Raw genomic sequence first — 23,857 nt, 5'->3', positions numbered from 1 at the left:
GCGCCGGCGGGGTCGCCTCACCCCAGGCCGGCGGCGGTAATGTTGCTGCGGTTGCCGCCCTTGCGGCCGGGCGGGCAGCCGGCGGTGGCAGGAGCCAGAGTCGGAGCGCGCTCGCCGCTAGCCCGGACGCCGCCCTCGTCTGCGCTCCGCTCCCGCGGCCGCCGCGGGGCGCCGGGGCCCGGCGCGGCATGAGGAGGAGGCTGCGCGCCCGCGAGCGCTCAGCTCCTCGGCCCCCAGGGCCCCCGCGGGCCCCCGCGCGTCGCGCGCGCCGACTGCGGCCCCGGCGCCCACGCTAGCCCCGCGCAGGCACGAGACGCCGCGGCCCGGACGAGGCGGCGGCGCAGGCCTGCCGAGCCCGCGCGGGCCGCTTCCCGTGCTCGGGGGCTGAGCGCCCCGGACCCCAGCGGACGCGGGGAGCCCGGGCGTGCTGCAGTTCGCTGCCCCTCTCCGCAGGGGCGCCGCGGCGCGCAGCCCGCGCCTCTCCCCACCTGCAGCCCCTCCTCCCGCCGCCGCGGGGCGGATAAAAGGCGCGTCCTTGCCCTTCCTGGGCCTCCGCAGGTCCAGCCGTCCCTGGCCCCCCCCCCCCCCGCCCCACGCCTTGCCTCCCTTTTCCCTCTTCCACCCCTTCCTCCTCTCCTCCCGCGCCTCCCCTCCCCCGACTCCCCGGCCTCCCATTCATTCCGTTCGCTCCCTCCCCTTCCCTCCTTCCCGCTCCGGCCCTTCTCCCCTTGGTCCTCCCCGCGCGGACCCCGTTGCAGTCTTGGGGTTCTTGGTACATTCATGGAAGTTTAGGGCCTGGATGGTGCCCCCAAGTCCGGCGTGAGAGCGCAGCCTGAGCTGCTGGCCGGGAAGAGGAAGATGTCTGTGCTCAAGAGGATGATGCGGGTCTCCAATCGCTCCCTCCTCGCCTTCATCTTCTTCTTCTCCCTCTCCTCCTCCTGCCTCTACTTCGTCTATGTGGCTCCGGGCATCGGTAAGCACCGAGACACACCCTCCCTTCCCACGGTCACACCGAAGGAAATGCAGGATGTTACTTACCGTGTTTGGAAGGTGTATAAACAGGGGACTGGCAGAAAGCATTGTGTTTGAAATGTTATTTCAGACGTGTCAGATAAACTGCTCGGGGCATGGCTTTAGTATGTGAGTTTCGTTTGTGCCGGTTTAACTAACTTAAAAGACTGCATTAAATGGACGTAGCAAAATTAGGTGTAATTTTGCCGGATGCCTTGGTCGCTTTCTCGAGTATTCGTGACAGCTTTATTCATGTGATACCAGCTCCTGAAGCTTAAACTCGGTGCTTAATCCTAGTTTTATTCAAACACCCTTGGATGTAATAACTGGTTTAAAAATACGAAGGAGAAACCAACACCAGGGGATGTGATTGAGTTCAAGAATGTATGTATTCTAGTGTTCTAGGTCACTTTTTTAGAATGGGGTCAGTGAACATTTGTGCCACACTTCAGGAATTTTTAGGCGATGAGTTTTCTTGTGAAAACAATGCTCCATTCTTTAGTCTGCTTTTCAAGGGTAGGTAGATTCTGCTACCTGTTAGGATGATTTCTGAGATAATACAGTGATTAAAGTGACAGTTATACAGGTTCGTTTGTAGTTTAACATTTTAACCTGTTTATCATATTTTGGATCAAATACCTTTTTGAAGAATCTATTTGGTTTGGGTCATTTAATATTCTAAGTACTCAGTCTCCTTTGGTTGAAAGGTGCCAGTGTGGCATTCTAATGAGTAAAAAAAATAAGAACTTCGTATGGATATTAAAACACATTGTATCTCCAAAACTTTCTGAGTTTTTCCTGGCCATTATGTGTTTAATGTTAAATATTTATAGTATGTATTTAATGTTAATGTATTTAGTGTAAAATATAAGTTTATTGTTCACTCAGTAATAGTGTGTATCTCCTGTTATTTCTTTTTAGACACTAGTAGTCTTTTGACCCAGGGCCTTTTCTCCCTGGGTAAGTCAAAAATGTATGGTCTCTTAAACAGTGAAAACACCTGCAGAATTTTGAGAAGGCATTCGTATCAGAGCATTGACTTGTGTGATTATTATAGAGTATTGTAATGAATTGCAGGGGAGAAGGAAGATGCAGACCTCATGAAGACTGTTGCATTTCCTAGAACAGAATTACTATGTGACTTTTTCTTGATTAAATTTTTGAATTCAAGTAAGATGTGTAAATTAAGATAATGATGCTTGAGAAGACATAAATTGTTGAAACCTTGATGTATTCCAAAATAGAAATTTGAGGTTAAAGTTTTAACAAGTGTGAATATTTTAAGATATTATTTTCTTTTAAAGCAGTTTTTTCTTTAGGCTAAATAAAAACCCCTGGAAGCCTGTAGTAGAAATGACAGTGGTGTTCAGTGGACTTTAGAGTAGATAGCCAAATTATTTGGCTGGCTTTTCTTAAAGTCCTCTACCATTTTGACAGTCTTAGAAATTAACTCTTCCTTTTACAGCCATTTTTACTTTGTCATGTAGCTCTTTAAAGGCTGGAAATCTTTGAATGATGTTGGTTACTCAGACATTAACTTTGAGAGGTTTTGCAGAAAAAGGTTTTTTGCACTTAGACAACAATGTTTTTACTTTCTTGGTATTTTGAATAACTTGTTGAAGTTATGATACTCAAAATGTTAACCAAAGGAGATCAGAATTCTGTTACTTGATAGTCATCCTTTTTTTTTCTTGGTTCATTGATATATTATCTGTAGAATCTTAAAATTCAATTAATGTGTAATACTAATACTTTTTTCTCAGTTATGTGTGACTTTAACGTTTGCCATGGAGTAATCACTTATATATCATAAAATTTGGCAGTTTTTTTTTTTTTTTTTTGTTCTTTTGAAAGATTTTATTTATTTATTTGACAGAGAGAAATCACAAGTAGACGGAGAGGCAGGCAGAGAGAGAGAGAGAGAGAGAGGGAAGCAGGCTCCCCGCCGAGCAGAGAGCCCGATGCGGGACTCGATCCCAGGACCCCGAGATCATGACCCGAGCCGAAAGCAGCGGCTTAACCCACTGAGCCACCCAGGCGCCCTTGGCAGTTTTCTTATAGACAATTAGGTTGACACAGTTTAAGCTTCTGTTTTTGTGGGTCTTAAATTTAGAACTTAAAAAAATTGACTGAAGCCAGTAAGGAGAATGAAACCCAAAACTTATAAAGTGCTATCAATTTGTTAAGCTATATCTATTTCCCAAACCCAGTATTACTTAGCAGAAAAAAAAGTCTCCTTATTTCTCTTTTATTGGGAAGCAGTTTTCCAAAAATCATGTTTGCTTGAAAGCTCAAATTTTATCATTGGCAACAAATACTGTCAGGGTTTTTTTTTTTTTTAAGTGCCAGGCTCACTTTGTTCATTTTTGGGAAAATGTAGGTCAAATACAGGAGTTTAAATAACCAAGCTTGTCAGTTCTTTAAAGTAAAAGTGATAGTTCATGAAAAATGTGGCTAGTTCAGCTCACAATGCAAAATCAGTGCACAAGTTGATTTTCAGGATAACCATAGTACGTTGGTGTGCTACAAAAATGCTTCATGTACACTTCCTGTTTCATTCCAGACTTCTTCTTAATGAGATATACCCCCAAACTAGGTTCTTATAACTAATTTACATTAGATGTACAGAGAAGCTTCTTGAAATAATTCATATTTTAGTCTGAATTACATCTTAGGGCGAAACTTTCTTATGATGAAAACACATGTGGTGTAAGAGAGCACTTTTTATTGATTCTAAGTAAATGTTTCAAAAGTGTTCTGTTAAAAAGTCCGTATTATTCCTGTCCACATCAACCTGTTGTGTAGACATTAATTTTATTTTCCTACATTTTCTGTCCAGAGACCTGTTTTTGTCTTGCACCTTCCCCAGGCAGTCCTTTTCTTATTTTTAGTTCCTTTTTCTCAGCCTTCTTCACCTGTGTTCCTCCCTCCCTCTCTCTCTTCCCTCTGAGCAGATAGTACCACACAGTTGTAGACAGCATAGTCTGTTTAGTTTCCAGTGTTTTCTCATGTTGAACAATTCATTGGCTATTTAGGTGTTACTCTGAGAGTCCCATCAGACTCCAAGCTCATTATTTTAAGAATGATTGGAAACATTTTTCTTGAAATTTCTGATTCATGCAGGAAACACACGGATAACCTGTATGTTATGAACTTTAGTAACAAGGGAAACTGGTCTGTAGACACCATCCCCCACAGGAAGACAGATCTTTTCCCTAGCCCATCTGGTAGAGTCAGGAGCCATTAGTTATTTCTCGTTCTCTTTCGCCTCTGTATGCGATTGCAAAGAGATGAGTGCATTTTCCCCCCAAGTTCTTGACCTGGCTGGATTGAGAGTAGAATCCCATTTAGTGTTTAGTTTCCAGTGCAGCTTCCAACACAGCATACTTGTATTTTCCTGCTGTTGCATCGTAGGAGAAGATGAACTTATGACTTTGGAGTTCATTCATCCAACACAAGTGGAGTATCTCAGATAGGCTAGACATTGTCTGAGGCACAGAAGATAGATGACTAAGACACAGCTACTTCCTTCATGCTACAGTGGGACCAGCACCAGGAAAGAGCTGCCAGTCATTGGAAAGCCTGCATTGTGGACTTTAAGGTTAAGGATTTCCAGAGGGAGCTGGTGGTTGGAACAAGCTATTGAGGATGGATAAGATTTAACTGGACTAAGCAATGGGGCAGGATGGCCAAAGATACTTACAGAAAATAGGAGTATTTCCATCTGGATACCACTTAGGGTATGGGCTGGCAGATCAGCCACATTGAGAATAATTCTTGGGACTTCCCTGCCCCGCCTAGTGTTTTGATGTTGAGGTCCCTAAAATTCGGGCAGAGAGAAGCTGGTTTTGACTCATATAGGTTTATCAAAGCTGTCTGTGATTAAGAAAAAAGTTGATGTGCCTATAATCAATGGGGTAGTATTGTGGAGAAGGTTGCACGACTCCATTGGGAGTGGGGTTTCACTGTCTATGTGACTCACCAGAGGTTTTGACCTTTCCTAGATGTGCTGACAGGCGGTTTTATTCTTTGAATAGAGGTGGAATCTGGTTGGGGCACTTTGGTCTAGATTCCTGTGGGCCCTTTAAGGAATTACCTGGCAATTTGGGCCTCTAGGCGGATTGCACTCTGCTGGTACTAGTGTAGTTCATGGGCAGTCAGGACCTGTGGGTGTGTGTGTACGAGTAGGTGTTAGGGGAGAGGGTAACTTTGTTAGGTCCTTGCTGAGAGACCCCTCACATTTTCCCTGGCTCTCTCTTGGCTAGCTCAGAAGGTGGCAAGTTGCCCTGCAGCTTTCTTAGCCCTTTGGCCTCCTGGCCCTGGCTGGGTAAACCTGGTTGTGTTGTGAGCTGTTACAGTTTGCTTTGTGTATCAAAGGTCCCTTGGTTTTTTCCTCACCCAAGTTCTCTGACCTACATGGCTCCTTTCAAGGGTTCTTTTGATTTGGGCTCTGGTGTCAGCGGTTTCTTTCCTCTGGGCCTTCCTTTGCTGGTCCACTTATCCAATGCTCAAATTTTTGCCCTGGGAGTAGCAGGAAAGATCAGAAGTTTTGAAAAGGGGAATGATGCAATCCTTTGTTCTACAGCATTTCTCTTAGCATGGAGCCCAGTGATAGAGGGCACAACTAGTGGCAGGGAGACCAGGTAGGAATTTTTTTTTTTGGTAGCTCAGAAGATTAGAACATGATCAAGGTCATAGTTGGGTCTGGGCAGAGTTGAGAGGATGGGAGTAGTGACATTGAATGAAAGGGAGAAGCTTTAAGACATTGTTTGTATTCTAGCTTCGACAACCTGGTAGCTGGTCATAGGGAATAGAGAAAGGCATGTCCTTGGAGGGAGCTGTTTTGGTTTTAGAGAAACTGAGTTAGGACACCAGAGGGATGCCCAGGAGGAACTTCTCAGTAGTAAGAAGATGGACATAAGGACTTGGAGCCCAGGAGAAATGTTTGACAGGAGAGAGATTTGGCTGTCTTCAGCAGGTAGATGAATGGTACTTACTTCTCTCCCAACATATCCGAGTTTTATTTTTTATTTATTTTCCACTCCTACAAGCAGAAGTGACTCACTGAGTCAGTTACTCTTAAACGTGGGATGATAGAGGTTAAATCAAAATATAGAGGAGGCCCAAGTGTACTTTGAAAAGTTTCCCGTGAGACTCTGTTCCCCTTTTCATTCCCCAGTCCCAAATAGGCAGTCATTGTGGTTGATACATGGAAAGTTTTGGGTGGCCACTCAAGGAGAACTTACGGAAGCTGAAAAGAAGGCAGCCGTGGATGCAGTCTAACAGCTTAGGGTAAGTGGAGAAATAGGAACAGGAAAATGAAGGGAAAGAGAGATCATATGAGCAAAGTGAGGTTTTGTTAATGAATGAATGAATAAATGAATGAATGAAAAATGATCATTAGCAAGACAAGTGTTGAAATGGGTTAATGCAGGGTGACTGGGTGGCTCAGTTGGTTGAAAGACTGCCTTCAGCTCAGGTCATGATCCCAGGGTCCTGGGATTGAGCCCTGCATCAGGCTCCCTGCTCAGTGGGAAACCTTGCTTCTCCTTCTCCCTCTTTCTTCCCAGCTTCTGTTCCCTCTCTTGCTGTCTGTCTCTCTCTCTCTCTGTCAAACAAATAAAGAAATAAAATCTTAAAACAAAAATAAGAAAAGAAATGGTGCTTAATGCTTATAAGAAGAATTACCAATTTGATAAGTAGGAGGTCCATGACAGCTGCTTCAGGAACAATTTTTATTTTGATTTGTCAGATAGCCTTGAGTTGGGTAGTAAATCAGAGGTCCCAGGAAAGTGCCTTAGTTAGGGTAAAGTAGGGGGAAGCAGGATCTAAGGAGTCTTCCAAGATGGGAAGACCTGAGATTCTAAGAACTTTATAGAAAGGTTTAAGGACTGAGGACAGGGTTTGAAGATTTGAGAAAGGGAACAGATTATGACATGTGATCTAGGAAGACTCATTCCTTTAGTTTTTCATACAGCGAATGTTTGCAGAAAGTGCTATGGTTCAGCATTGAACAGGATCTACATGGTCCCTGTCTTCATAGATCCTATAGCCAGTGAGAAATCCTCACAACTGAAGAATAACTATTCTAGAGTAAAGTGAAATACCGTTTGCTAGGGAGGCACGGGTTATGGGATGGCCCTGAGCTGGTTTAGGCATTATGGAGAAGATGAAGGTGCAGCTGAGGCCAGAAGCTTAAGTTAGGTAGTGAAAAGATGGGCTTAGGAGAAAAATATTTCATGCAGGAATGGAAGATTCGAAGGCTAAGAGGTGAAGAAGTGGAAAGTTAAAACAACAACAACAAAGAAACATAGGGACTAAAGCATAGAGTGCAGAGGAGAGTGTGGGCCGAAGCTAGAGAGATAAATATGGGTCTAATCGTGATCCTTGTAAACTGGGTGTGAGAACTTGATGTTAGCCCAAGGACAGTTTCAAACCATTGAACTTGAATTTTGACTAGGACAGTGACACGATCAGATTTTCATTTCAGAAATATTTAGGCATTACTGGTATGAATGGATTAAAGGGAACAAGATTGCAATCAGGGAGAGCAGGTAGAGAGAGTAGGATCAAGTGTATAGTTACATTAATTTTGGAGATGGAAGAAGAGGACATAAAGATGTTTGTATTAGCAAAAATGAGATGAATATGGAGAAGAAGGTTCATTCTTGGTTGGGTAGGTATCTGAGTTATTTGTTGAGAGTGAGGCACTCAGTTTATTTGACCAAATCTTAGTATAGAGTGAACTGTTTTCTAACCCAAGTTAAAGAGATTTGGTTTCTGCCTCAGACCACACTAGAGGCTTAGTGAAGAGTTGTTGAGTGGCTGAATGTTTCTGATTAAATCACTTCTCTTGGTATGGCAGCTCCTTTGTCCTCTTACTGGCTTACTCATCAATACCATTGGGTTGTTACATATTAGATACCTTGGGAGAATATGGAGGGACGGGCTGGAATTAGGAATCCGTAGAGAAAATTGGATTGGTCTGTATGTTAATTATCTATAACTTTGTGAATTACCCCCAAATGTAGGGCTTTAAAAGAACAAATGTATGATTATCTCATAGATGCAGTGGGCTGAGAATCTGGACCTGGTTTGGCTGCATGCCTGTGGTTCAAGGTCTCTCATGAGGCTGCCGAGTGTTGAGTGTTGATCAGCCTTGTGGTCTACCCATGTGGATTTGGGCAGAACTCAGTTCCTGAGGGCTGTTGGACCAACGACCTCAGTTCTTTGCAGGCTGTTTGTTGGAGGCCTTCCTCACTTCTTGCCACATGGGCCTCTCCATGGGCAGCTCATGACCCCATCACTTTCACCATATTTTCTTTTCTTTTCTTTTTTTTTTTTTTTAAAGATTATATTTCTTTATTTTAGAGAGAAAGTAGTAGAGCGAGCGGCGAGAGAGAGCATGAGCAGGGGTGAGGGGCAGAGGAAGAGGGAGCCGCAGACTGTGCTGAGCAGGGAGCCCAATGTGGGACTTGGTCCCAGGAACGTGAGATCATGACCTGAGCTGAAGGCAGACACTTTACTTACTGCGTCACCCAGGTGCCCCTGCCATATTTTTTTTAGAAGAGAGTCACTCAGTCTACGTTCAGGGAATGGGAAGTGTTCTTAGAGACTTCCCAGCCCAGTCGGATTGCTATTCTTGAGCAGCATTTGTAACTTAAGCTATATTGTTTCAGTATAAATGAATCTAAATCCTTTGGACTTGTGGGAAATGCAGTATTTTTGGAGGGAAGATTGATACACTGAAATCTGACAATGCTAAATACTATTCTTCGTGTTTTTCTTTCGTGAATACATTTGAGGTCTATTGAACAGCATGGTGGAATGAGATAAATGACACATGTATTCTGCAGCAGTGCTTATCGGACTTCCTTTTAATGTCTGTGAGAAGTAAGAATAGCCAGGTCTGTGGATACTTCTAAAGGAGAAACTCCTAATCTAGGTTTGTAGTCTCCATATGGTACGTGTCGTAGGTATTCCAAATACCAGTTGGAATTTAGTTGGGAATGGAATGGGTTTTTCTCTTGAGGCAATGTTCTACAAGGTGGATAATTTCCTAACCCACCGTGCTGTCGGGCTTTTATTAAAGAGTGTACTGCAGAGCTTATCAGGGCACTTGACTTTGTAGGCCTTAGGCTCTGGTAGTCAGAGCAGTGGCTGCCAGTCTCCCCACCAGTGCTCTAGGTTTGAGCCTGTGTTCAAGGGCTCCACGCCATGGGAACCTTGGACACAGAGGCCATGGTGTCTGGAGCCAAAGCTTGGTGCAAAAGAAGAACCAGGAGAAAGATTCGAGATGGAGCTTCATAGAGCTGTCCCTGCCACACCCCAAACCCTATGCTTATGGAATAAAAGCCTTGTTTTAAAGAAAGAGAAGGCAAGACAGCCTCTCAAAGATTGTCATGTGCCCAGAGTCTCACATGTCATTGTTGGAAGACCTGAGGTATATAGTTTTTTGGAAGAGCTGAAATGTACACCTTGGGATAGCTGACTCTTCCACTGTGCAGGAGGTGAAGGGTCTGGTCATTGATTGTTGCCCTGGGAAATGATTTGGGGGAAATATGAGCTCTGTGTTCTTTAGGTTAAAGGAACACCATATCGAAGAGAGGTGAACTTTTTTTTTTTTTTTTTTTTTTTTTTTTTTTTTTTTGAATAGCATCAGGTAACAGTGAGGATAGTTACAAAGAGTCAGATTTTTAAGAAATCAAATCATCCTGACTGAGATACAAATAATAAAATAAGGCTTCCTAGGTGCCTCATCAAGCCCCAGGGGTAGATGACCACCTGTTAAAGCTGGTGAAGGTGCTCTACTTGGGAGACTGGATAGACTTCTAATAGCCTCTTAAACGCAGTGCTGCTGTGTTAAACTCTGCAGCACCCTTGCTCACCCAGCCTCAGGGCAGACCTGCTCTTCCACCTGTCTCCCACACCCCCACCCACACTGCCTTTTGTGACTCCCTTTCCCTTTCAAGCCTGCTGTTTCATGTTTGTCCTAACCTCAGTAAGTGTGAAGGTGGTGGGGGGAGGCTGCAGTGACAGTGGAAAGAGGTGCATGGCGGGGATTTGTGTTTGGGAGTTCCGAAGAGCATTGATGTCTGCCTTTGCAGTGGTCCCCTTCTGATCAACTTTCCTGGCTGCCTGAGACCAAACTGGCTGTTGTCACCACTGCCTCAGACCACAGTGTTCCCGTTTAATCAGAGCTGCCTGCCCCTGGCCTCTCTGTCATCCCTTTTCCCTCTGAATCTGTTTTTCTTCTTTTTAATTTCTGGAGGACATGGTAATTCAGTATTTTAAGGACCGTTTCTTCCCATTTCTGCCTTTTGTCAGAACAGCAAAGAGTATACTATTACACAGGTAATGTGGTTTGAGTGGAAGATCAGGCCGATTCAAGGTTGAAAGTAGGCACCTACAATGCCATTAACATTCCTTTGCAAAATTAAGAGTTTACTCCAGTTAGTACTAGATATTTTTACTTCGTGTCTTGGATTCACTGGAGAATTTCAGGGAATACCTCAATTTTATTTTTCTCTAGTACGTGAATCATGCATTGGGCCAACCTGATTTGTTATGGTTCGTGGGTGTACTTGTTTTTGGTCATACCACAACTTGGCAAAGTTTGGTTTAAAGCGACAGCAAGAACCCTCCTCAGTTAAAATAGGAAAGCTAGCTTAAAGGATGTTCATCAGCAGTTATATTTTTGGCTACGTGGCACAGCAAAATGTTTAGGAAAACATACTTAGTAATTTTAAATCTGAAATTTATAATTAACTTTTTTTTTCTCCAGAGGCATAATAAATATGGCTTTTTGCTTTCATCTTTGTTTTCAGGATTAATTACTCGAGTTAGTAAAAGTCTTTGGCTCCACCAAATCATTGTGTGATACCATTATAATAGGAGGTAAACATAGATTCTGCTGTGTCTGAATAAACTGTGCATAAATTAGAAAGCTGTATAGAGGATTTATTTAATATAAGTTAAACTAATATAAAAAGAAGATTCTACTTTTTTGCTTGTTGTGTTTAAAGAATTACTACAAGCAGTGTTTTTCGAACATGAATGTGCTTAAGCCTTACTTAAGGTGGTTTGCATACATAAGTTTATTTCTTAGGTTTTTATTACCAGATGTGCTAATTCTGATTTTGGTTCATTTTTAATACACATCCTAGGTAATTCTGGACCCTGGGAACTTTATTTCTGACAAATACCCCAACTGATAGGTTAAAAAAAGTCAAGTGGTAGATAGGTTTATTTTTTGAAATTAATCATCTTATATCATTTGCTCTTTCACAGAAGTAAACTTACTTTTTAAAAAACCAGATTAACGTCATCATGTTTTACTGGAGCTAGAGATGGCAATCATGGTGAAAAATTTTTTTCCTCCAGAACAGAAATGGACAGGATGGACAAGCACATCCTTTAAGATAACCAAGATCCTGTGTTTCTTTGTGGGTCTGCAGTGACTATATGATTGAGTTATAAGTTGATCAGAAATTTGTTACTGTTTCTAATTATTAGAAAGTTACATTGTGATTTACTTGATAAGATTAAAAAGTGATTAAGCATATAGCCCTGCATGTTAGCCAATGATTTAAAAACATTTCATGGGGCACCTGGGTGGCTCAGCATCTGCCTTTAGCTCAGGTCAGGCTCTCAGGGTCCTGGGATAGAGTCCCACACTGGGCTCCCTGCTAAGTGGGGAGTCTGCTTCTCCCTCTGCCTGTAGCTTCCCCTGCTTGTGCGTATTCTCTGACAAATAAATAAATGAAATCTTAAAAAAATAAGCATAAAAAATTCATATAGCATCTGGCTATGAAAGTCCCTTTGTAATATTGTTACAGGTGAGTAGGTATATGAGATTTGTTACTGTAACCTGTCATCTAGATTGAAATATTATGTCTTGTTTCCTTTTTAGATTTTGAGGCTTGCTAGTGTTAATGTGCCTTTACCGAAACCATTTTACATATATTACCTTCCTAATAATTAAGTTAATAGCTCAGAAATTATGACTTATGCAATTTCCAGTTTGACTTAGGGGAAGAGAAATTGGACTTTATTTTTATTTGAATCGAGGGACTTAAGGCAGGGAATTATAAGGTGCCTTGTATATTGATTTAAAAATGTGCTCTGGCTTTGGAAATCTTTTTTAAAAATTTTATTTGTTTGAGAGAGAGCGCGCGCGCACGCATGTGCGTGTGCATGAACGTGCACGTGTGCACAGTGGGGGAGGGGCAGAGGGAGGGAAAGGGAAAGAAAGTCTCAAGGACACTCTGCACCAGCCCATGGATCTCATGACCCTGAGATCATGACTGCACCCAAAATCAAGAGTCCGAGGCTCAACTGACTGGGCCACCCAGGCTCCCCTAGCTTTAGAAATCTTTGACACTCATTTCCCACAGTGCATTCATCTCTCCTGTCATTAGAGTCATTTTCCTCTCATAAAATAAATTTGAAATTTCAAAAGATATTTTAATTGTGAAAACACAAGGAAATCGGGGATGATCGTAAAACATGTAGTTCAAATACCACTTCCACTTTTTTTTTTCTCATGATAGAATTCTTAAGAGGATAGAGATTCCTTTCACATTTACTGTATGTACTCTGAAATCATTAAATTTCAACAATTCTGTAATGTTTTCTGGGTGTGATTACTTATGGTTTGATCTTTAGTATGTAATTTCATTAAGTAAATTTCCTTACTGATTGGCTTTTAAAAAAGTCTGTTTAATTGCCTACATTCTTCTTCCTCAATTCCCTCATTTTCTCCAAATTTTGCTTTTCTACAAGGTGGGGTGTAATGCTTAACTCTTGAAGCCTCTGTCCTGCTTTAAAGAAGCATGTGTTTGTTTTAAGTGAATAATAGTGAACTAATACATGACAGTGCAGATCAATATCTTGTGTTAGATAGTGTTATCATATTTTCAGGTTCGGAGTCTATTTTTAGAATTATTAGCTAAGTGTAAACTAGCCTGAACTGATGATCTGATTGTTTTGAAGGTACTTCTGTGGTTTTAGGCAGTTTATGCTTTTTCAGGATTTTGATTTTTACTGAGGAACCCCCTGGAGACCTTAGTTTCTGCTGTTTGGCAGACTGTAGGCATTCAGTAAATAACTGTCAACAAACACATGTCTCCACCCTAAACATCTTTAATAAGACTGTTGGAAGTCCAATTTTATTTAAAAATATTTAATTGTGATCAGTATTCAAGCACAAATAATCTCTCAAAATAACAAAACTGCTTAACTGCAGAGTGGAAATGGTGAAAGCACCAATTGTAAAGAATTTCTTGTTAATTTTTAGTGTCTACGTCAGCAAAGCTGTAGCTGTTGGCTAAGATCTAAAATAGAGCTATACTGTATATAGTCACGGAATTCATTATTCCTTGATAAAATGGGATTCTGAATGCAGAGTTCTTTCATTCTCTTAATTCATTAGTCAGCCCATGACTCACTTGAAAGATGGGGAGGTTGTTATTCTAGGCTGGTAATTATTTGCACTACAGATTTCCTTGAGCCCATACCTGGCTTTGAATTACTGTCAGTGTGATAAGATACTCTGCTTAAATAGTACTTTGACATAAAGTGAAAGTATGTTGTTTTCAACCCAAGCAGTACTTTGGTCCTAGGCAAAACATGAGCAATATTTCATATATAGTCTGGCCTGATCCTGGGGTTTACAACATTATTACCAGAGATAATATGTTTAGCTTTACCATCTTGGGTGAGTCATTTCTGAGAATTAGTTGAACAAGGGCTAGATGTGGGTTGAAGAAAACCTTTAAGGCATCTGCAGCCGATACTTAGAAGATTATTGTGAGATCTGATAGATTCAGAGATACCAGATTCAGATGTCTGTAGTAATATCCAGGGGCATATATAAGTGGTATTTTGCTTTTTTTCCACATCATTTATTTCAGTATATGTTCTGTAGCTAATATGGGAAATGGTTTTCTCTCCTGTAGCCTTTAGTGCCCCTTCGGATTTCCTCCTTCTCTTTTCACTGGTTGAGATTTGGCTTATCCCTCCTTTCTTACTCGCTCATTACTTTTTACATTAAGGATTTCTCTCTCTCTTGTGCGCGCGCGCTTTTTTTTTTTTTGGCCCCTCCCTCTCCTCTATGACTTTCAGCCATGGCTTCTTCCAGATTGCTGCCATTCAGACCTGTCCTTGAATCCCAGTTCTTAACTATCTATGCAACTTGCCTTTGAGTTTGTTTTTTGATATTTTAAATGGGGAAAAGTTATACCTGCACCATGTGCTGATGTATTAGTTTCCTAGGACTGCCATATGAATTACCACCCACTGAGTGGCTTAAAACAACAGGAATTTATTCTCTCCCAGTTCTGGAGGTCAGGAGTCTGAAATCAGTTGTTGTCAGGACTGCGCTCTCTCTGGAGTCTCTCGAGGGGGATCCTTCCTTGCTATTTCCAGCTTCAGGTGCCTGTTGGCATTTCTTGCCTTCCTTGGGCTTGTGGTCTCTTCACTCCAGTCTCTGCCTCCATCTTTACCTTGCTCACTTCTGTGTGTGTGTGTGTGTGTGTGTGTGTGTATGTAAAATATCCCTTTCCCTTTTCTTATCTGAGCATTTGTCATTGGATTTAGAGCCCACCCAGATAATCCAGGATAATCTCCTCATCTCAAGATCCTTAATTATATCTGCAAAGACTCCTTTTCCAAATAACATTTTCACGGCTTCTGGGAATTAGGATGCACATACTTTTGGGGGGACCCCATACTACCTGCTACATACATGCACACATGTGTGCACATTCTCAGGGAGGGGCAGACGGGGAAGGAAAGGGAAAGAATCTCACAGGGACCATGTGTGCTGTGCACAGAGAAATGTACAGATAGAGGCAGAGATTGGAGTGATGTGACCATGAGCCCAGGAAGGCAAGAAATGCCAGCAGGCACCTGCCTGATACCGGGGCTCCATCTCATGACTCTGAGATCATGACCTGAGCTGAAACCAAGAGTCAGATGCTTAACTGCCTGAGCCATCCAGGCACCCTTCCCTTCTCTTTAGAAGCCTCTGCCCACCAGCATTCTCCATGCCGGCATGATTTTGGCAGTTAGTACCGACATATCTCATTTTATTATGCTTCACTTTATTGTGCTTTATAGATAATGGGTTTTTATAAATTGGCGGTTTGTCACAATCTTATATTAAGCAAGCCTGTTACTGCCATTTTCCCAACAATCTCTGCTTACTTCCTGTCTCTGTGTCACATTTGATAACTGTAATATTTCAAACCTTTTCATTATTATGATATTTGTTATGGTCATCTGTGTTCTTTGCTAATACTACTGTAATTGTTTTGGGTATCATGATCTTTGCCCATATAAGACAGCAAGTACACTTAATTGATAAAAGCATGTGTTCTGACTGCTTCACTGATGGGCCATCCCCCATCAGTCTCCCTCTCCTTGATCCTCCCTGTATTCCCTGAAACATAACAGTATTGAAATTAGGCTAATTAATAATCCTACAGTGGCCTCTAAGTGTTCACCTCAAAGGAAGAGTCCCACATCTCTCACTTGAAATTAAAAGCTAGAAATGAGGGGTGCCTGGGTGGTTCAGTAGGTTAAGATTCTGCCTTGGGATTAGGTCATGATCTCAGGGTCCTGGGATCAAGCCCTACATCAGGCTCTCTGCTCTGCAGGGGGCCTGCTCCCCCCACCGCTCTGCCTACTTCTCTGCCTCTTCGTGATCACTCTTTCTCTCTGTCAAATAAATAAGATATTAAAAAAAAAAAAAGAAAGCTAGAAATGATATGCTTAATGAGAAAGGAATGTCGAAAGCCAATAGGCAGAAGGATGGACCCCTTGCACCAAATAGCCCAGTGAATGCAGAGAAATGATTCTTTTTCTTTTCTTTCCTTTCCTTTTCTCTCTTTTTAAAAGGTTTTATTTCTTTATTTATCAGAGAGAGAGAGAGCACAAGCAGGCAGAGTAGCAGGCAGAGGCAGAGAGAGAAGCAGGCTCCTTGCTGAGCAAGAAACCGGATGTGGGACTCGATTACAGAATCCTGGGATCATGACCTGAGCTGAAGGCAGACGCTTAACCAACTGAGCCACCCAAGTGTTCTGTTCTTTTCTTTTCCTTTCCTTTCTTTCCTTCCTTCCTTTCTTTCTTTAAGATTTTACTTATTTGAGAGAGACAGAGGGCATGAGCATGCTAAGAGAGAGGGACAAGCAGACTCCCCACTGAGCTGGGACCCCCCCCCCCCCCGACACAGGGCTCCACACAGGGCTTAATCCCAGGACCTTGAGATCATGACCCGAGACGAAGGCAGATGCTTAACCAACTGAGCCACCCAGGCACTCCTAGAGGAATGGTTCTGGAAGTAAATGAAAAGTGTTATTCCAGTGAACACATGAGTGATAAAAAAATGTGAAACAATCTTGTTGCTGAAGTGGGAAAAGTTTTAGTGGTTTGGTTAGAAGATCCAACCAGCGACAACAGTCCCTGAAACCAGAGCCTAATTCAGAGCCAGGCCCTGCCTCTCTTCAGTTCCATGAAGGCGGAGAGAGGTGAGGAAGCTGCGAGAGAAAAGTCTGAAGCTGGCAGAGAGTGGTTCACGAGGTTTAAAGAAGGAAGCCGACAGAGTAAGGTGGAAGCAGCAAGTGTGGATGTAGAAACTGTAACAAGTGATCCGGAAGGTCTAGTTAATTAATGAAGGTGGCTACACCGAACAACAGATTTCCAGTGTAGACAAAACAGTTTTCTATTGGAAGAAGATGCCTCCTACGACTTTTATAGGTAGAGAAGGGGAGTTAGTGCCTGGTTTCAAAGCTTCAAAGAACAAGTGGACTTTCTTCTTAGGTGGGGGCTAATGGAGCTGGTGACTTCAAGTTGAAGCCATTGCTCATTTTCCATTCTCTAAGTCCTAGGATCCTGAAGAATTATGCTAAATCTACTCTGCCTGTGCTCTAGAAATGGAAAAACAAAGCCTTGATGAGAGCAAATTTTCTTACAACGTGGTTTACTGAATATTTTAAGACTACTGTTGAGACCTCCTGCTTAGAAAAAAAAGGTTTCTTATAAAATATTGCTGCTCGTTGACAATGTACCTTGTCACTCAAGAGCTCTGATGGAAGTATGCAATGAGGTAAGTATTTTCTTGCCTGCTAACATAACATCAATTCTGGAGCTCATGGGTCAAGGAATCATTTTGACTCTCAAGTCTTATTTAAGAAATAAATTTCATAAAGCTTTACCTGTCATACACAGTGATTCTTCTGATGGATCTGGGCAAGGTAAATTGAAAACTTTCTGGAAAGGATTCCCCTTTTTAGATCCCAATAAGAACATTTATGATGGGAAGGGGTTCAAATATCAGCATTACCAAGAGTTTGGAAAAAGTTGTTTTCCTCCCTGATGGAGAACTTTGAGGGACTCAAGACTTCTTGGAGGCAGTCACTGGAGATGTGGTGGAAAGAGCAAAAGCACTAGAATGAGAAGTGGAGCCTGAAGATGGGACTGAACTCCTGCAGTCTCATGAGGATGAAGAGTTGCTTGAGATGCTTCTACTCCTGGTAAAGATGCTGTGAAGATTGTTGAAATGACAATAAGAGATTAGAATATGATATAAATTTAGTTGAGAAAGCAGTGGCAGGGTTGGAGAGGATTGACTCCAGTTTTGAAAGAAGTTCTAGTGTGGGTAAAATGCTATCAAACAGCGTTAGTGTGCTACTGAGAAATCACTGATGAAAGGAAGAATCATTTGATGTGGCAAACTTCATTATTATCTTATTTGAAGAAGTTGCCACAGCCGTGCCAACCTTCAGCAATCACCACCCTGACTGATCAGCAGCCATCAACACTGAAGCAACTCTCCATCAGCGAAAAGGGTATTACTTGCTGAAAGCTCAGGTGATGATTAAGTTTTTTTTTTTGCAATAAAGTATTTTTAAATTAAGGTATGTACATTGATTTTTAAGACATAATGCTATACTATAGTATAAATTTTTATATGCACTGTGAAATGAAAACATTTATTTGACTCAATTAATTGCAATATTTGTTTTATTGTGGTGGTCTGCTGCAGAACTGCCATGTCTCTGAGGTATGCCTGTGCTCAGCTCAGAACATTCCCTCTCTGCTTCATCCCCCACTGATGCCCCTGTTGGTAGCCATCAGACAGTCTGGGGCTTGTCTTCCTTCCTCTTGTCTGGCCACATCAGGTCCTTGTAGTTGTGACCTGCTCTCTCTTGAACCTCCCCAGACCATAGTCTTCCTAACCCTTACACTTCTGGGACTTTCTCACTTATTGTTAACATGACTTCCTTTTTTTTTTTTTTTTAAGATTTTATTTATTTATTTGACAGACAGATCACAAGCAGGCAGAGAGGCAGGCAGAGAGAGAGGAAAGGAAGCAGGCTCCCTGCTGAGCAGAGAGCCTGATGCAGGGCTTGATCCCAGGACCCTGAGATCACGACCCAGGCCGAAGGCAGAGGCTTTAACCCACTGAGCCACCCAGGCGCCCCATCTTATCTTCACAATGACCTCGAGTCCCGCCCCTCTTTCCTCCTATTTTTTTTCTCACCGTCCATCCACTTAGACCTTGACAAATTACTTTCCATTGCTGCCAAACTCTACTCAAGTTGGATTGTTGACTGCTGGATGTGCTGTGTGCCCGTGCACCCCAGAACCTCTGCTTCTGTGGTCCCCTCAGTGGAACTGTTCCTTTCCATCCTTCCTCCTATTCCCTTCAGTACCTTAAAGTTAAATTTACTCTTTCTTCCTTCTGCTTAGGCCACAGTCATGCTCAGTTTTCTCCTGTCTAAAAAAAAAACTTCCTTGACCTTGCTCTCACTTCTCTTTTCTTAAAATTGCTTTTACTTTGTCACTATTCTCTTTATTCTTTGCTACTTGCCTTTTGTTTCCATTGCTTTCCAGAAACTTCTTTTAAAGATTGACAGTGATCCCCTACCAGCATTTTTTTTTAAAGATTTTATTTATTTATTTGCCAGAGAGAGAGAGAGGGAGAACACAAGCAGGCAGAGTGGCAGGCAGAGGCAGAGAGAGAAGCAGGCTCCCCACTGAGTAAGGAGCCTGATGTGGGACTCGATCCCAGGACCCTGGGATCATGACCTGAGCTGAAGGCAGCAGCTTAACCAACTGAGCCACCCAGGCGTCCCCCCTACCAGCATTTTTAAGAGGCTGCATTGTATGGTGGAAAGGAGCTAGACCACTGGAGTCAGCCTGCTGGGGTTTGAATTCTGGCTCCACCCCCAGCTAATAACTGTGCGACCTTGAGCAAGTTAGATAACTCCATTGTTTAATTTCTTGATCTGCAAAATGGGAATAATATTAGTACCTACCATTATAGGATTGCTTGTAAGGATTAATTAGGTTAGTATATGTAAAGCTCTTCGAAGGATGCTTGAAAAGGGTATCTACCAATCATTAGTGTTTTATTTTTTTAAACTATTATTTTTTAGTCTTTTTTTTTTTTTTTTTTTTCCTCTTTGTTTTTTTTTTTTTTTTTTTTTTTTTTTTTAGCCTCTGTGGTATTTGATATGGTTGACCATTTCCTCTTCACTGTGTTAAAGCTCAGACTAATTCATCTGGGGCCTTTTATCTTTGTGACCCTCTTTGTGGTCTCTTTCCATGTGTCTGAACTGTACTTTCTTATCCCTTTTCTGGATAATTTTTCCTTACGGTGATTGACCACCATAGTTCCTACCCTTATAGGAATGTCCCCCCCCCCCCCTTTTTTTTTTTTTTTTTTTTGCCCTTTCTTAGCTCCAGTCCTGCACTTACAATGTACCTAACCAACATAATCTCCCTCTTAAAATCAGCTCCTGGCTGGATTACTTTTTGGTAACAGACCTGTGGCATGTATCATAGTATGGGACCAGGGGGACGCTGTGTCTGAAGCCTCTGAAGCTCAGGAAAGCTTTCCAGATCAGTGCAGACTGGCACATTCTCCTTGTCCGGAATACTGTTTTCAGTGAACAGAGCTGGATGTGGAAAGGCTTGGGGAGACACATTACTAGCAAGTGCATTCCTTAGTTTCCTTAAGCTGAGAATTCCATCTCTTGCTTCACAAACCAAGGGTAGGATGTCTAGCTGTTGTAAACTTGATTTTTGAGTGTTTTTTTTTTTTTTTAAGTTGTAGGTATTCCGCTACCCCCACCACCTCCCACAAAGCAGACCTAGGTAAATAGGTTAAATGTATGTCTCACAAAGCAGAGGCAAATAGCAAATTAACTAGAGTAGAGAACAGGGCATGATTTTAATTAAGCAGTGGTAGTTTTTTTTAGTGTATTTCTGAGTTTTCTAAATACCAAAGGGCAAAGCTGATAAAGATTTCCCTGTTTTCTGAAATGCAATTTCTCTTACTTGGAATAGAAATTTTTGACAAAGATTTCCTCTAACTTGCTGGTTTACCAAGAAGATGTACCTAATAGTAATTAGTGGTCATATAGTTATTTGAGTGTGGATTAACAGCTTAAGGTGTCTGGAAATCCGACAGTTGGAACTACTCTCATGCTCGGTTAGTGTGCCTTGCAATACTTTGACACACCGCATTCTTCCTGTTAGCAATGACTATTTAAACAAAACACCTTCATTCCCTAATGGGTTTTGATCTTTAGGGATTAAACCCATGAGGACTATTAACCTAAGGACTATAACTCAATTAGCTGTAAATGATTTAAAATAAACTAATAGATTCTCCATTTGGAGAGCTTGGTATCTTGCCTTCCTTAATTTTTTCTCTATCCATCTAATGAATAGTAAATGTATTCTTTTGTCACAGTTGTCATCAGTCTTATTTTTTTTTTTTTTTTCCCCTGTATAAGTTTGTTACCTGATGTTTTGGAAGTTTTTAGGATAATTTACCTTGAGGATTCTTCTTTTCTCTACCAGATCTTTTCTTTGCTGTTCAAGTCTGACTTGGCTTCCCGATGTCAGACAATATTCTTTATGTGAATAGGTGTGTTAAAGATTCAGTTTCCAGGGCACATGGATGGTCTCACCTATCGCATCCTGGCTTGGGCCAGTATTGTTTTGAGCCACTCAGTTCTGCTGCCATATGATAGGTCCTCTCTGTGGTTTGGTGCAGAACAGATGTTACAAGATATTAGATCACTGATAACAAATTTCATGTGTAACTTTAGGATTCAGTGCTCCAAGGTGTTGTAAGTTAGAATTAGTTTTCTATTTGATGGTTTTCCTCTGCATCATTTCGGTTGAATTTTAGATCTTGGCTTTTGCTAGTGTTAGTTGGCTTTTATTGAATGTTTTTCTGCATTTTTGGTTGGCTCTTTTTTTTGTTTTCATTTTTCACTTTATCTCTTTTTTCTTTTAGAGTCTACTCAAGAGTAAAACTTCAATAAAAACTTGTATTTGTAACCTGAGGGGTGTAATAAATTCAAGCCTAAACAAGTTATATCTAATTATAGGATTGTTTTCTAGAGAGGATGTAGACACGCTCTTAAAAATGATTGAGGTAAACTTATGTGAAGTTGGATTTCTGTTGTTTTCTCTGTTATGGATTGAAGGTAAAAGGAGAAGTATTATTGTACTCTGCTTCTCTAGTTTATTTATTGTCTTTTGTACTTTGAGCATGTTAAAATTTACATAAAAAATGGAAAGGGAGGGACATCTGGATGGCTCAGTCTTTATTAACCATCTGCCTTTAGCTCAGGTCATGATCCCAGGCTCCTGGGATCAAGCCCCACATCAGGCTCTTTCCTCAGCAGGAAGCCTGCTTCTCTCTCTCTCCCCCTGCTTATGTTCCTTCTCTCCTGGTGTCTCTCTCTGTCAAATAAATAAATAAAATCTTTAAAAAAAAAAATGGGAAAGGAGGGGGTGCCTGAGAGGCTCAGTCAGTTAAGGGGTTAAGCAGTTAAGCTTCAGCCTTCAGCTCAGGTTATGATCTTGGGGTCCTAGGGATGGAGCCCCTCATCAGGCTTCCTGCCCAGCGAGGAGTCTCCTCCTCCCTCTCCCAACTCATGCACATGTGTTTTTTCTCTCTCATATACTCTCTCTCAAATAAGGAAATAAAATCTTTAAAGGTGGTAGTAAACATCACATTTTGCTCATCTCGCTGTAGCAACTCAGGGAAGTAGAGCAGGGCCCAGAAAATGAGTTGAATTTAACATTTTTTATTTTGGCATTCATTTTTTGAGAGCATCATCAGTGTTCAGGGCTGACTTATTTTAAAATTGGAAGAGTCATTAACTGAGACTTGCAGTTTTTTGTTTTTGCCATGAAAATGATCCTCTTCCTCTTGATTGAATGGAGTGTATGATTTTTTTGGCTGTATTCTTGGAGAATGGAGAGTAGAAAGGGCTTTAGAGAACATCTAAGGCAATACACCGACTGTATTAGGTGAGGAAACTGAGATTCAATGAGTTGTCTAGAGTTGTGCATTGTGCTTACAGAATCAGGACTGAGAAAGAAAGGATCTTTTGATTACCCCTGTGCTTCTCTGAGGAGTGCTGGCATCTCAGAACGCAGAGATTTTTGTCATCTTTGTCAGTTGACCAGTTTCTCCCAAAGCAAGAAATTAGGGGCCTAGTTTTGAAGCACTTAACACAAAGAATTAAATGTACCAACTTGAAAATGCACATTGATTTTAATTGTGTCTGCTTTTACCATCCTGGTAGATAAATTTGTGATTGAAAGGGAGTATAAAAGTTCTTAAGTAATTAACTCAGTAGAGAGAAATTAACCAAAATAGGTATTGATTCTAGGTCATTTTGCCCCCTAACTTTCCTTCCACAAACACAGTGAGAATTTAGGAGAATTTAGGAGATCCATTTCAAGAGTCATATTCATACTAGTTGTTATGGTGATTTATGATATATTTACTATTAGGTAAGGAATACTTGCTCTTGTGGAGTTTGGGGTTTGAGGAAGTTAATGTAGAATTAGAGAAAGTATACTATGATTGTATGTTGGTAATAAAATGCCTTTTTGAAATGTGTAAGTATGTCTTATGGTAGAAAATCATTTATGGATAAAGGAATTCATTATGATATTCATTTAGTCTCCTTCTATTGGATGGGATATCACTACTTAAATTTTTCATTTTTATTGTTTTAAAAACTTTTTTAAAGTTTGTTTCTTTTCTTTTCTTTCTTTCTTTTTTTTTTAAGGAAATCTCTAATACCCAATGTGGGGTTCAAACTTACAACCCCAAGATCAAGAATCGCATGCTTTTCTGATTGGGCTCACCAGGCTCCCCTGTTTTTATAAGTTTCTGATAATAGGAAATAGTCATTTTGTATTTCTTTGTTCCCTTTGGACATGTTAACTGAGTCAGTTTGGGTTTATTGGGCTGTTCCCCAGTCCGAATATTATTTTATTAAATTAGGAAAAAAAAAAGCTTACTGAGTCATGATGTTTCCTCTCTTTCCTTTTTATAGCCAACACATATCTCTTTATGGTACAAGCTCGAGGAATAATGTTGAGAGAAAATGTGAAAACAATAGGACATATGATCAGGCTGTACACAAATAAAAACACTACCCTCAATGGTACAGGTAAGATTGCTTGCTTCTTCATCATGCTTTGTTTCTGCTTCTTACCTTTGTAGTCAAAAGAAGTAAACCAGATCCCTCAAGCTCTGAGACTCCTGTTAAAGATGAAGGTATCTCCTACCACGTGTACTGGGAGATTCATTCGCTACTTGGGCCAGACTGTCCATGTTTTAGGATCTATAAAGGTGTTCTCACAGAGGGGTTGGGGGTTTTGTACAAAGATACGGGACTTAATTCTTTTTTATTAAACTTAATTCTTGCAAACATAAAGTACAAAAAGCAGCGTGTGCTTTTTCAGTTCACCTATCGTAGTTAAAATCAACCGCAGAAAGAATAATTTATCCAAATTA

At 41.4% G+C, this 23,857-nt stretch overlaps 1 protein-coding gene across 1 annotated transcript in view; it reads left to right on the top strand.

The window, feature by feature from the left end:
* The first annotated feature begins 317 nt into the window (after positions 1–317).
* Positions 318–23,857, top strand: part of B4GALT6 (beta-1,4-galactosyltransferase 6) — a 66,057-nt gene continuing 42,517 nt past the window's right edge. The window contains exons 1-2 of the mRNA XM_059409404.1: positions 318–973; positions 23,394–23,510. Of these exons, the coding sequence (XP_059265387.1) occupies positions 859–973; positions 23,394–23,510 (232 nt within the window). The 5' untranslated portion in view covers positions 318–858. The remainder of the gene's footprint in view (positions 974–23,393; positions 23,511–23,857) is intronic.

This window comes from Mustela nigripes, chromosome 8 (genome assembly GCF_022355385.1).
Source record: "Mustela nigripes isolate SB6536 chromosome 8, MUSNIG.SB6536, whole genome shotgun sequence".
Taxonomy (NCBI): Eukaryota; Metazoa; Chordata; class Mammalia; order Carnivora; family Mustelidae; genus Mustela; species Mustela nigripes.
The sequence above is the reverse complement of the archived record's forward strand: the minus strand, read 5'-3'. Positions and strand labels throughout refer to the sequence as shown.